Source organism: Urocitellus parryii, chromosome 6, assembly GCF_045843805.1.
Source record: "Urocitellus parryii isolate mUroPar1 chromosome 6, mUroPar1.hap1, whole genome shotgun sequence".
NCBI lineage: Eukaryota > Metazoa > Chordata > Mammalia > Rodentia > Sciuridae > Urocitellus > Urocitellus parryii.
Window position 1 is genome coordinate 88710729 of NC_135536.1, and position 15172 is coordinate 88725900.

Here is a 15172-nt window from a genome sequence, read left to right on the forward strand (position 1 = left end):
AGCCCAGATAAATATTTTTTAAGCTAATTATCCAAAGTGCTAAAGGAAAAGTAAACAATAGTACTTTGATGTTTTCTCTCATTATTATCCTGAAGCTCAGTTTACAATAGCAAAGAGATAAATAAGATTATACAATTTGTTAAATGTTACCCATAGAATATTATTTCTGTATTTAACAAAAGAAAAAAAATGCTTCATCGATATTTATATATAACAATATCTCCATGTAGGAATACCAGTACTCAACATTAAGGCCAGCTGTATTTTCAAACCACACCTGCATTTTATGCCAGAGGACATGTGGGATGTTGCACCTTAATCCCTACATTTGGAGTGTAAGATGTTTCAGACATAAGTATTATGAAATCAGTAAATTCTTAAGGCACATAGCTATGAAACCTGGATAGAAAGAAGACTCCTTAATTTCTTAATTGCCTAGCATGTGTGAGGCACTGGGTTTCATCCTCTATTATGCTATTTACCTCTATGCAATTTTCCAAACTTTATTTGGAAAATAGCATAGAGGTAAACATAATAAACCACATTTTCCCCTCTCCCAATCCCCGTCCTATTTTTTTTTTTTTTTAGAGAGAGATTATTTTTTAATATTTATTTTTTAGTTTTCGGTGGACATAACATCTTTATTTTTATGTGGTGCTGAGGATCGAACCCAGCGCCGCGCGCATACCAGGCGAGCGCACTACCGCTTAAGCCATATCCCCAGCCCTGTCCTATTTTTTATTTTTAAATTTTTTTTATTTTTAGTTATAGATGACACAGTACATTTCTTTTATTTACTTTTTTTTTTAATGTGGTGCTGAGGATTGAACCCAGAGCTTCACTGGCACGAGGCAAGTGCTCTGCCACTAAGTCACAACCCCAGCCCCTGTCCTCTTAAAAAAAAAAAAAACAACTTTCAGTTGTAGATAGACACAATACCTTTATTTTATTTATTTTTATGTGGTGCTGAGGATCAAACTCAGTGCCTCACACATGCTATGCGAGCGCTCTTCCACCGAGCTACAACTCCAGTCTCAGTTCTGTTCTTGAAGACAATTGTTTTTAAAGAAATGAACAGCCCGTTGTTGAAGGTAACAAAAAAGTCTGAACTTGAAACTCAAACTTTGGTTCATTTTTCTGGCTTGGACTGGTCAGGAGTCACTTCATTCAGAATCTTCATTAGTGAATTTAACTGAGTATGCATCAGCATTATCTTCTCTTTCAGCTGGGAAAAAAAAAAATTGAGATGTCAGGATATCTTACCCTTAACTCTCAATTAGTTGCAATGCCACTTCAAATTTTAGCTAGTGTATGTCATGATTGGAAGCTGGCAATATCTCAACATGGGTCAGGAATACATTTGTTCTGTTCTTGTTGTGAGAGTGCAGTAGTTGGAATTGAATCCAGGGATGCCTATTACTGAGCTACATTTCCAGTCTTTTCATTTATTGATTGATTGATGCTAAGGATTGAACCCAGGGCCACTGAGCAACATCCCCATCCCTTTTTGTATTTTATTTTGAGACAGGGTCTGACTAAATTGCTGAGGCTGGCCTCGAACTTTCAATCCTCCTGCCTCAGGCTCCTGTGACCCTGGGATTACACGCATGCACCACCACACATTGCTTATTTTTTGAGACATGGTTTTGCTAAATCGCAGAGGCTGGCTTCAAATTTTTGATCCTCCTGCCTCAGCCTCCCAAGTAGCAGGGATTACAGGAATTTATCACAACACTTGGCCCTCTGTTCTATTTCTGAGAGAATTTTATACAAAGAAACCTAGCATACAGTAAGATCATCAGGTATAAAATTTCACTTGAAAACAAACAGTTGCTGAGCATCACTGCTTCTATGAAGAGCAGAATAAAGTGAGGTCACTGGATTCTGTTGAACTAGAAGTATCAGGCTTCCCTTACTTTTTTTTGTTTTTTAAAGAAAATTTCCTTTTTTTTTTTTTAAAGAGAGAGAGAGAGAGGATTTTTTTAATATTTATTTTTTTTTAGTTCTCGGCGGACACAACATCTTTGTTGGTATGTGGTGCTGAGGATTGAACCCGGGCCGCACACATACCAGGTGAGCGTGCTACTGCTTGAGCCACATCCCCAGCCCTACTTTTTTTTTTTTTTTTTTTTGCTGGGATTAAAAGTGTGTGTCACCACACCTGGCTTCAACATGTAATTTGACTAAAAGTTATCATGAAATACAGAATTATGAATAATTTAGCCTCCTACTGAACTTTAGGTTAACAAAAAAAAATCTTATTTGTGCAATTTTTAGATACATATTTCTGGTATAGTTTTCACAATAAACTCAATCTGTTTTACAGCTAATTCTAGAGCCTGTTATTCTTATTGAGATACTCTGATATCTGTGAATCATTTTTCTTCTGCTTCAAAGATATTTTCTCTTGGGCTGGGGATGTGGCTCAAGCGGTAGCGCGCTCGCCTGGCATGTGTGCGGCCCAGGTTCGATCCCCAGCACCAAATGCCAACAAAGATGTTGTGTCCACTGAGAACTAAAAAACAAATATTAAAAATTCTCTCTCTCTCTCTCTCTCCCTCTCTTTAAAAAAAAAAGGGGGGGGGGTCTTTGTTCTCTGCTCTTCTGAAGTGAGCTCTGAGCCCCAGCATGCTGTACTCCCAATAAACCCTTTGCTGTTGCAAAAAAAATAATAATAATAAAAAAAAAAGATATTTTCTCTTAATCTTTCAACATTTTTCCTGTGTCTGGGTGTAGATCCATCCCTGAGCTACATCTCCTGCCTGTTTTTTTGAGGTGGGGTCTTGCTAAACTGCAGAGGCTGGCCTTGAATTTATAATCCTCCTCACTCAGTCTTCTAAGTAACTGAATTTATAGCTGTGTGCCATTGTACCTGCATCCCCTTTCCTTTTTTTGGTACTTATATTACCGAAACATTTTTAGGTATGTTTGATGGTTTCAACTAGACTCTTAGGCTTACTCGTTTTTCTTTATTCTTTTTTCTCTCTCCTTCAGATTGCATAATTTCTATCTTTAAGCCTGATGATTCTTTCACTTGCTAATCAAATCTGCTGTTGAGCCCTTCTAGTGAATTTTTCATTTCAGTTGTTTATACTTTTCAACCAGGGAATTTCCACTTGGATTTTTAAAATAATTTCTATCATTTTTACTAACACCTTCTATTTTTAAGACATTATCATCACACCTTCCTTAAGAATAATTTCCTTTACTTCTTTAGAAAAAATTTTTTTTTTCTTTTTGGTACCAGCAACTGACCACAGGAGCATTTAACCACTAAGCTACACCCCTTGACAGTTAAAAATTATTTTTAAATTTTGAACACGGTCTTGTTAAGTTGCTTAGGGGCTCACTAAATTGCTGAGCTTGGCTTTGAACTTGTGATCCTCCTGTCTCAGCCTCCTAAGCCTCTGGAATTACAGGCATGTGCCCCTGTGCCTGGCTCCTTGGAAATGTTTTTAACAGCTTTTTAAAGCTTTGTCTGCAAAACCCATTATCTCCACCTTAAAAAAAAATGTATATATATATATATATATATATATATATATATATATATATATTTTTTTTTTTTTTAATTATAGGTGGACACAATACCTTTATTTTATTTGTGGTGCTGAGGATTAAACCCAGTGCCTCACACATGCTAGGTGAGTGCTCTACCTCTGAGCCACAACCCCAGCCCACATCTCCATCTTTTTTTTTTTTTTTTTAAAGAGAGAGTGAGAGAGGAGAGAGAGAGAGAATTTTAATATTTATTTTTTAGTTCTCGGCAGACACAACATCTTTGTTTGTATGTGGTGCTGAGGATCGAACCCGGGCCGCACGCATCCCAGGCGAGCGCGCTACCGCTTGAGCCACATCCCCAGCCCCAAATCTCCATCTTTTCAAAAGCAGTTTCTGATGCCTACCTTTTAACCTGTATTTGGGCCACATTTTATTTCTTTGTATGTTTCATAACTTTTAAAATAAAAACTGAACATTTTAGATAATATATTGTAGCAAATCTGGATACCAGATTTCTTCTTGTTTGTTTAAATAGCTGGACTATCATAGTGATGCCTTCTCCTCCCATCCTCCAACCCCAGTTATGAGCATCTGATGTCCCTCACTCCTCATAACACAAAGCCTTCAGCAACGTGCAGTCACCCTGGGAAGTTAGTGATTTTTGCAGGAATCCCTGTGTTCAGTTATTTGCCTCTACTGGTATCATAACCAGCTGTCAATCAGTCTCTAGTTACTGCTGGCTAAACTGCTCCATTGTTATAACAGTGCCCAGAGGCAAAAATTATCTCATAATCTTTTTCAATTAAACCTAGACTCCTGCTGCACTTGATGACAGGCCTATAATCCCAGCAACTAAGGAAGTAGAGGCTGGGGGATTACAAACTTGTAGCCAGCTTCAGCAAATGAGCAAGACTAAGACCCCGTCTAAAAAATAAACAGGAGGCTGAGGTTGTGGCTCAGTGGTAGAGTGCTTGACTAGTATGTGTGAGGCATTGGATTCAATTCCTAGCACCATATATAAATACATAAAATAAAGGTCCATCCACAACTATATAAAACAAAACAAAACAAAACAAAAACAGGGCTGAAGATGTAGCTTAGTGGTAAATAAAAATAATTCAGACTCCTTTCCAGGTAGTCTTTAACAGCCATTCTTGGTAAATCTAGTCTGTGGTTTATTTTGTTTCTCTCATGGAACTATCAGCTTCCTCTTAGTTGCTTTCTCCAAAATCTCCGTTGTTTTAAACAGCACCCTTAGTCTTGAACTCCTAAGTGTTATAAGTATTTCCTTTGGGAAGAGCTTCAGAATTCTGTTTTCACACTCTGCCTTTCACCTTGAGCAAAATCCTTGTGCCACTGCTTCCAAATTGAAGTGTGGGGATAGTGTATTAGAATGACACCCTTGCTTTACAACAGGGTACTAGGCATGGGAGCTAGCTTCTGATCATCCCAGCTTTAGTTTCTCAGTATGAACTTTCTGCTTCATAAGCAATCTGTGCAATAGTAATTGAGTTTCCAATATTCCTGGCCTACTGTGCCCACAGTAAATCTATTATGCAACAAATGACATTCTTTTAGAATACAGCTTCTGTAACATTGGGGAGGGGAGGTAGTTGACAAATGCCATTGGCCCATTCCTACTGGGAGGATACCGTAGCCTTCAACTGGGGGTGGGGGTAAAGGATCCCCATGTTCTTGGCTACATCTGCTCAGATGGAGCTTCTCCCCTCAAAGCTGGAGGATGGGAGAATCTGTTATGGCTCATGGTTTTTTCACATACTTGTTTCTCCATTTTCTGCATGCCTGGAGGAAAATTTCCACAGACTTAAGATGCTTTCTTTTCTTTTCTTTTTTGGTACTGGGGACTTTTTGGCACTCAGGGTGCTTTACCACTGAGCTACATCCCCAGCCCTTCTTATTTTGAGACATTTTCCAAAATGTCTCACATTGTTTCTCATGATATTGTGTGGTAAAGTTTCTCACATTGCCAAATTCTGCAATCATCACCCATAACTTTTTTTTTTTCAGTACTAGGGATTGAACCCAGCGGAACTCTACTGCTAATACCTCCAGGCCTTTTTATTTATTTAGAGACAGGGTCTCACTAAGTTGCCCAGGCTGGCTTCAAACTTATGATGCTCCTGCCTCAGCTTCTCAAGTAGCCAGAGTAGGTGGTAGTAATAGTAATAATAGTAGTAGTGGTAGTAGTAGGTGCACACCACTTTGCCCAGCTATATGGTGTGTTTACAATAGAATGACAGTGATATAAACTAAGCCTCCATAGTCTTATAATAATTATCAGCTAGCTAACCCTTTATAGAAAAAGCTTGCAATCCCCTGCCTTAGAACATGATCCATGAGCTTAGAACTTAGTTTTGGTGGGTGGGGGGAAATCACTATTCTCCTGTCCTACCATTATTCCAAATATTAAACTTTGAAAAATAAATGCCATTGGTCACTAAATGTGTAATTTGCAAAGAACAAACTATTATATACTACTAAAAATAAACCAATAGTAAATTCTTAGGTTGATTTTCTGAGGGTGGTTATAATCAAAATTTCACTAAGAATGAGCCATCAAGTTACCAAAACTTTGCTTTCTTCAACTTAAAGTTATCAACTCCTCCATAAAACCCATTTAAATAAGAATTCTTAGGCTGGGGATATAGATCAGTGATACAATGAACACAAGACCCTAGGGTTGGTTTGGTCTCCAACACCAAACAAACAAATAGCTTAATAACATTTTACCACTTGGGGCTGGGGATATGGCTCAAGTAGTAGTGCACCTAGCATGCGTGAGGCACTGGGTTTGATCCTCAGTACCACATAAAAATAAAATAAAGATATTATGTTCACCTAAAGCTAAAAAATAAATATTAAAAAAAAATAAAAATAATAAATTTTTACCACTCTTTGAGACATATAAACATAAGGTGCTTTCAAAGAGGATAGTCTATACAAGATGAACATGTCCATTTCCAGCATAAACGGAGAATATAGGAATATAATATTTGAGCACTCCCCCAAAATGGACCTTATAATATGGCTTTAATATTTTGCTTTCAGGTTGGGGCTGTAGCTCAGTGGTAGAGTGCCTGCCTTGCACGTGTGAGGTACTGGGTTCAATCTTCAGCACCACATAAAAAGAAATAAACATGTTGTGTCCATCTACAACTAAAAAATATTAAAAAAAAAAAAATCTTGCTTTGTGTTACAAATTCAAAAAACACCACCAAACCTTACATAGAGGATTAGAGTATCATACCATTTTATCATACCAAAGTTCATTGGTAGGAATTATCAAGAATTATCTATAATTAAAGGAACCACACAACCATTATGAATTTTACCTCTGAAATCTTTTCTGGTAGAGGTACATTGTGAATATCCATCTCAGATGCACTTACTATAGCTCTTGTTTTTAAGAGATAGCTAGATGGAAAATAGAGAGAGAAAATATTAGTACCATACCACAGTTAAGATTATCAATGAACCATACTTGCCTTCTGAAACACAATCTGTCAAGCAAGGCCTGACTTCTTACTAAATTCCATTTCAAGATTTGTGATGTATTCTGTTGGAAAAACAATTTCTCAACAAACAAATCAGAGAGACTCTGTCATCCTACCTTTTCCCAGGGACAAATTATCCCAGTACAAACTGAAAACAAAAAACAGGATCAGGGGCTGGGGTTGTAGCTCAGCAGCAGAGTGCTCACATAGCACATGCGAGCCTTTGGGTTCGATCCTCAGCACCATATAAAAATAAATTAATTAAATAAAGGTATTAAAAAAAACTGGATCATATGAAAATCATGATGCACACAAGTAGATCCTATAGCATACATATTTCAAAGGAAAAGTAATCGAATTGTAGCAAATAGCGTTGGTTGCTTAGCCAGTAGCCATTCCTTTTTTCTTTTCTTTTTTTAGTTGTAGATGGACACAATATCTTTGTTTTTTTATTTATTTTTTTAATGTGGTGCTGAGGGTCAAACCCAGTGCTTCATGCATGCGAGGCAAGTGCTCAACCACTGAGTACAACCCCAGCCCCTCACTTTTTTCTTATTAACAATCCAGATTTTCTCATATGTTCAGCCTAGGAGTTGAATCATAAGTGTTCTAAGCTAACTGTGACAAATCTGTTGACACATTTGCTTTCCCAATAAGATGATCATATAGCTTAGTTCTAGCTAATGAGAATAAGAAAATTTCTGCCCATAAAATAAGTTCTTTTGTGTTTCCTTATGCCCCAAACACTCTTCCTTCCTGTTGAAGATGTTATCATCAATATATATTCATGCTGTACTCAAGAGGAAAAACCAAGAGAAGCACAGAAATGCTGACCCAGATCCCTAATCATGGTTGAGCCATCAGAAGGCTCCTGGGGTGGCCAATGGCCTCACCTTTTTTTTTTTTTTTTTCTATTTGGTACTGGAGATTGAACTCAGGGGCACTCAACCACTAAGCCACATTCCCCAGCCCTATTTGTATTTTATTTAGATACAGGATTTCACAGTTGAACTTGTGAGCCTCCTGTCTCAGCCTCCCAAGCTGCTGGAATTGCAGACATGAGCCACCACACCTGGCCCTCACCTTTCTTTTTAAAACCACTGTTAGTCAGAATTTTTGATACTAGCAACCAAATTCATTTTGATGGGATACACAGACATAGATCCATTATCTTCAAAGATTCCTGCTAACCATACTTTCTTAATTTCTATTTAGTCAACTCTTCATTTTAAAGACTAAATACTCAAAAATCCCATAAGACTTTTAAATTTATACTAAAAACAGGGGCTAGGGATGTGGCTCAAGCGGTAGCGAGCTCGCCTAGCATGCGTGTGGCCCGGGTTCGATCCTCAGCACCACATACAAACAAAGATGTTGTGTCCGCCGAAAACTAAAAAATAAATGTTAAAATTCTTTCTCTCCTCTCTCTCTCTCTCTCTCTCTCTCTCTCTTAAAAAAAATAAATAAATAAATAAATAAATAAATTTATACTAAAAACTTTGTTACCAAAAGCTTATTTCTCTAGCAAAAACTGAAATTATCGCTCTTCTGGAATATCTACTTACGTCTGTTTCTAAAAATGATTTACAGTTACTTACAGCACATATTGAGATACTTTTTTTTCCTCATTAAATTTAATTTTAGGACTGAGGTTGAGCTCAGTGGTAGAATTCTTGATTAGTATGTGTGAGGCACTGGGTTCAATTCTTAGCACCACATAAAAATAAATAAATAAATAGATGAACTCTATATAATGCAGAGTGATGGGAAGGCAAGGGAGGGGGCATGGGGTTAGAAATAATAGTGGAATGTGATGAACATTATTATCCAAAGTACATGTATGAAGATATGAATTGGTGTGAATATACTTGATATACAACCAAAGATATGAAAAATTCTCTATATGTGTAATAAGAATTGTAATGGATTCTGCTGTCATATATAAATAAAAAATTAATTTAAAATAAGTAAATAAAGGGCTGGGGATGTGGCTCAAGCACTAGCGCGCTCGCCTGGCATGCGTGTGGCCCGGGTTCGATCCTCAGCACCACATACAAACAAAGATGTTGTGTCTGCCAAAAACTAAAAAATAAATATTAAAAAATTCTCTCTCTCTCTCTCTCTTTAAAAAAAATAAAATAAGTAAATAAATAAAATAAAGGTACATGTCCATCTAAAACAAAAAACAAAAACAAAAACAAAAAAACCACTTAATTTTGCCAGGTGCACTGGTGCATGCCAATAACCCGGTGGTTCGGGAGGCTGAGACAGGAGGATTGCGAGTTCAAAGCCAGCCTCAGCAAAAGCGAGGTGCTAAGCAACTAAGTGAAACCCTGTCTCTAAATAAAATACAAAATAAGACTGGGGATGTGGCTCAGTGGTCAACTGGCCCTGAGTTCGATGTCTGGTATCCAAAACAACAACAATAAAAAAACTTAATTTTAAATAGATTGTTTAAAAAATGAGGAATTCATAGCAAAATATAATTCCATCTCAAGTATACATCCTGTTAGAAATCTGCAATGAAGAACAAATGGTATATACCTAATGCACGTGAAACAGTTTCATAGTAACAAGTGAGTTTTACCTATAAATTTTATTGTTTTATCAAACAAAATGAGCTAGAAACACCAATCTGAAAATAAGCTCAGTGGCACCAGCCATTCAGGAGGCTGAAGCAGGATTCCAGGTTTCACACAAGGATTGGCAAGATAACAAGACCCTGTCTCATGAATAAAAAATAAAAGGGGCTGGAGATGTACCTCAGTGGTAGAGCACTTGCCTATCATGTACAAGGCCCTGGATTCAAACGCCAATACCATGGAAACAAAATAAAACAATACATATCTAAGCACATTAAATGGAAATGAAAAAAACAGAAGCATTTGTTTTATGAAGGGAAAATGAGTTTTGAATTCATGGATTCACACCTCAGCTCCTCCACCTCTCTGAGTCCTAGTTTTCTTATAATAAGAATTCAATTAGGTAAGCATAATGCCTGGCAGAAATCAGGCTATCAGTAGTTGTTGTTGCTTAGTGGTTAAGAAAAGACTTTGATGTATATTTCAGTTTCTTGTAATAAACAAAAAAGCTAAATTAAAAGGTTCAATTTACTAAGATAAAGAAATACCTAATGTAATTTATGAGAAATAACAGCAAATAGGTACTTTTTCAAATCCTAGGAGACCCTGTGATCGCTACTTTTACTTTTCTTTGTGCATCTGTTTCATTATTCTTTTTCACCAGATTTCTCTGCATCTACATGTATAATGTTGAAAAACCTATCACAACTTAAGAGCTTTCGCTTTTCAACTTCAGCACCATCTACAAGTGACAAGTGCCCATAATTTCAAATTCCTAGGGTAGAAAATATGGTTTATTTGGGTCAGGTAAAAAATCCTATACATGTGAGTGGTGTCTTGCATGAGACAAATACGATGACAAGGTCCCACCCTATGGAAGGCAGATGGGCAAGGGCACAAACCCAAAAGGTATCTATGGCAAAAGCTTGCCTTCCTGAATTTTGTTTATTGAAAGTATAGCTTCTGAATTATTCTATGGTACCACTATGAAGACATGGTATGATTAGAAGACATCTAAAATCATCTTAATGTTATAAGATTATATTTTTGTTCTACTAATATTTTTTTTATAAGAGTGCTTGGCGTTAGCATCTTCTTGAGTACAAATACTTTGTCTTTTCCAAAAGATCTTTTAAAATTTATTTGAAGGCAACCCCTATTGGGATTTCTCTTTCCCTGCTGAATAAATTCACTTGAATATATTTTACTCTTTTATGCTCAAAAATAAATAAATACATATTTTTTTAATCTTTATTTTTTGATTAAACAATATCTATATCTACTCACCACACCATTTTATCACTGGAAAGGCAGAAGTGACCTCTCAAGGCAGCCAAAGCAGCATGGGTGGAATATAGATGGAAACCAATGGGAATTTCACAGGAACCACAGAATAAAAGGTTGTAAGTGCTAGGAGGGAAAACACAAAATAGATAAGAAAGAAAATCACAGAACAAATCAAAATAAATAAGTCTCTGGAAGCATTTCTGTCACCTAAGACACAAGAGAAATTTATGTTATAATAGGAATGAGACTGAAACAATGTCACATCCAAGAAAGGGTAACTCAGGTTTTAATATAATTATACTCTAAATTACAGAAACCTTCATGGATTCATCCATTAAAGCAAACAAGGATATATAACTCTGAGACAGGTAATTTATCGGCAGGGGGAGGAAGCTAACTAATGAGATTAACACTGAAACATTCAATTTATTTTTGTATTTTAAATTCTTTTTTTTTTTTTTTTGCAGGCTGTATTTCCCTTGCACATATTTCTGTCACTGAACTATACCTCCAGCACCACAAAAGTTGATCAATTGTCTGATTTTTTTTCCACATTTTTTAATGAGTGCATTATAATTGTACATATTAATGAGTTTTCCGATTTGTTTTAAAACACTCCATAGATTGGGCCCGGTGGTACATGCTTGTAATCCCAGCCACTGGGAAGACTGAGAAAGAAGATCATAAGTTGGATGCCAGGTTCAGCAACTTAGTAAAACCCTGTCTCAAGATAAAAATAAATAAATTAAAAGTACTAAGGATTTAGCTTAATGGTAAAGTACCTCTGTGTTCAATCTCTAGTATCAAATAAATAAATAAATACTCCAAGATAAATAAAAAATGAAGAATACAGATGAAATAAAATTGTCTCTCTCTCTCTCTCTCTCTATATATATATATATATATATATGTATATATATATATATATATTTTTTTTTTGTGGTACTGGAGATTAAACCCATGGCTTTGTGCAAGCAAGGCAAGCACTCCACCATCTGAGCTATATTCCCCAGCCCAAATTGTCAAAATATTGGTAAATGTTGAAACTGGGTAATGGGTACATGGGAATTATTACAGTATTTGAAGTATTTTAAAATTTCTCCATAATAAAGAACCCAACTACTATGTATAACTATAAAGCTCTAATTTTTTAAAAAAGAAAATGCTCATTTACTTAAAAAATTTTTTTCTATAATAAAAAGTTTTAAAAAGAGTCAATCTAGGGGCTGGGGATGTGGCTCAAGAGGTAATGCGCTTGCCTGGCATGCGCGGGGCACTGGGTTCGATCCTGAACACCACATAAAAATAAAGATGTTGTGTCCACCAAAAGCTGAAAAAATAAATATTAAAAATTCTCTCTCTCTCTCTCTTAAAAAAAAAAAAAGAGTCAATCTACAAACATTACTGAATGCCTATTTTAGCTTATTTTAAAAAGTAGTTTACAGGCTAGGTAGAGCACTTGCCTAGTATGTATGAGGCACCTGGTATGATACTCAGCACCATATAAAAAAATTAATTAATTAAAGATATTGTGTCCCATCTACAACTAAAAAGAAAAAAAGACTTAAAAAAACAAAGGTAGTTTACTAGTAATATACTTTCCTGGAAATTAGGTTATATCTTTTAAAAACAAAAAGTGTTATTATCTTATAAAGATTCTTACAAAAATATTTATGAATGGAATGATATAATTTCAGGTATGTACTTAAAAACATTAAGGAGGGGTAGGTATGATTATAGATAAAACATGATTGGCCATGATTTGCTAACTGTCCTCATTTAGTGACTGGTAATACATGGGTTCATTATACTGTTCACTTCTGTTTAAATTTGCAAAAACAATTTTTAAAATTTTTTTTTTAAGAGAGAATTTTAATATTTATTTTTTAGTTCTCGGCAGACACAACATCTTTGTTTGTATGTGGTGCTGAGGATGGAACCCGGGCTGCACACATGCCAGGCCAGCGCGCTACCGCTTGAGCCACATCCCCAGTCCTGCAAAAACAATTTAAAAAGAAATATTTTACTTATAACTTGGGCTGGGGATGTGGCTCAAGCAGTAGCACGCTCACCTGGCATGCGTGTGGCCCGGGTTCGATCCTCAGCACCACATACCAACAAAGATGTTGTGTCCACCGAGAACTAAAAAAAATAAATAAATATTAAAAATTCTCTCTCTCTCTCTCTCTCTCTCTCTCTCTCTCCCTCCCTCCTCTCTCACTCTCTCTTTAATAAAAAAAAAAAAAAATTTTACTTATAACCAATATAAGGAAAATTCCACAAAGTAAATATTACTGTTGAGCATAACAAAAATTCAGCATAACAATGCTATTTTTAAGTGCTAAGACTGTAATACAATAATGCTTACTGAAATTAGTTACATTAAATCTTCCACCAGTAACAGAATAATAAAATTTGGTAGAGAAGCAACCTGGAAGTCAGGTGCAGTGGTTCAGCCCTGTAATCCCAGGTGGAGTGGCCCACCCCTGTAATCCCAGCTAAATTCTAGGACAGCCTGGACAACTTAGCTAGACCCTGTTCCAAAACAAAAAATAAAAAGGGCTGGGGACGTAGCTCAGTGGTAGAGTCTGGGTTCAACCCCTAGTACTTTAAAAAATAAAAATAAATAAAAAGAATGAATTGTCTTTCTGTCAAAGGCCAATATTCAAATTTTTGGAGCCTTATTTTAATAATAAATTCACTGAGTACTTGATTGTCACTTGTACCTCATACAGCATTCAAGTACTTAATAATCACCTTGTTTTTTTTCTCCCAATTTCTGAAATCACTGAATCCTGCCATGATTTATTACAAATTCCATGTTAAATACAAACTTGAAGTCTTGGTAACCTAAAGGATTGTAGTTCATAAATTATTTTCACTATAAACCAAAATTTTCCACTATAAAACATAACTTTTGGGCTGGGCTTGTGGCTCAGTGGTAGAGTGCCCGTCTAGCATGCGGTTAGATTCTCAACACCACATAAATGTAAAATAAAGATATTGTGTCCACCTAACACTTAAGAATAAATATTTTTAAAAAGACATTTTTTTTAGCCTCACTTCATTTGTATATGACACTAGGAATGTGGACCTCAGAAAGATTTTAAAAACTACACAAAAATCTTCTTCGTTTCATAATACAACAAGTTCTTACAGGTGTGTCAAGTAAAAGAAACATTCTATCATTTGATTATACTGTATGAACATAATAAACTTTATAGGAACAAATGGTATACTCCTCGGACAGTATACCATTTGTTTCTAGAAAACCATCAGTAATTCTCGGTACACACCTGCATTTAAGCAAACCTTCAATGCCAATCAGGAAGGGTGCTTCCAAAATGACGTTATTTGTGACTCCTAAAACGACAAACACGGGTCACAACTTGAACTTGTGAGGGCCTTGAAAAGGAAAACCTCCCTCCTGGCCAGTCTCATAGTAGCGCCAGGGGCGGGACACCAATAAAGGAGGCCTGGCTCGGTTTTAGAGCGTTTGACTAGCAAGCGCGAAGCCCTCTTTTCCAGCCCCAGCACTGGGACGGGAAAAAAATTTAAAACCGGGGGCGTAAAAAACAAAACCACGAAAACCACCCCCACCCTCCGAAAACCACCCCCACCATCCGAAAACCACCCCCACCCTCCGTCCCAAGGGGCAAATTTCTTTCCAAATCTACATCCTGTTTCCTTTCCAGCGAGTTTTCTGCTAGCCCGTCCCAGACTTCTCCAGAAGCCGCCCTCCAACTCACTGGAGAAGACGACGGCCCCAAGGGAACGCGACAGGTCCCAGGCGAGGTGCACTGAATCCGCCAGCACAGAGTGGCATTGCGCGCACTGGAACACCGCGCATCTCTCGGGCTGCAGCCACGACGGCAGCAGCGGGCTGACTGGGTGTTCTTTCGCCCCACATTTCGTCGGACCGAGCGGCGAGGACCCCTCCACCACCTGTGTGTCCCACTCCATGGAGGTGGTAAAAGAGGATTCGTCGATCACCTCCTTAGCGCCGTCACAAAAATCACCTCGGGACACTTCTGCACAACGAGACCGATGCCGCTGCGGCCGAGCCGCCATCTTCCTGCTGCGGTCTCTTTCAATCTCGCACCAAACTCTGCTCCAAGCGTCGCCCCCGCGTCCTTAGTAGACCTAGTGAGCGGTGAGCTCCACAGCTCACCTGTAGCTTGGACGAGCCCCTAGGGCCTTCCGCCTCTGCTGTAGGGTGGAGCGTGCGCCAGCTATGGTGGAAAATCAGTTTTTCTATTGGTCAGCGTAAGAAACCCCGCCTTCGAG

The 15172-nt window shown here is 37.3% G+C and overlaps 1 protein-coding gene across 1 annotated transcript; it reads right to left on the minus strand.

Moving 5' to 3' along the window:
- Window positions 1-946: 946 nt before the first annotated feature.
- Window positions 947-15084, minus strand: Oip5 (Opa interacting protein 5). Its single transcript, XM_026392777.2, has 5 exons — window positions 14635-15084; window positions 14182-14248; window positions 10886-11008; window positions 6855-6936; window positions 947-1225 (listed from the first exon to the last, which is right to left on the minus strand). The coding sequence occupies exons 1-5, from the start codon at window positions 14954-14956 to the stop codon at window positions 1130-1132; spliced, it is 690 nt and encodes a 229-aa protein (XP_026248562.1). The 5' UTR covers window positions 14957-15084; the 3' UTR covers window positions 947-1129.
- Window positions 15085-15172: the final 88 nt, after the last annotated feature.

Excerpts from the sequence above, each read along its gene's own strand:
- Oip5 (XM_026392777.2), bottom strand. The coding sequence starts at position 14,956 with ATGGCGGCTCGGCCGCAGCGGCATCGGTCTCGTTGTGCAGAAGTGTCC. Across the intron at positions 14,249-14,634 it reads TGGGGCCGTCGTCTTCTCCA|GAGTCACAAATAACGTCATT; the intron begins GTGAGTTGGAGG and ends TTGTCGTTTTAG. Across the intron at positions 6,937-10,885 it reads TCCAGTGATAAAATGGTGTG|CTATCTCTTAAAAACAAGAG; the intron begins GTGAGTAGATAT and ends TTTTCCATCTAG.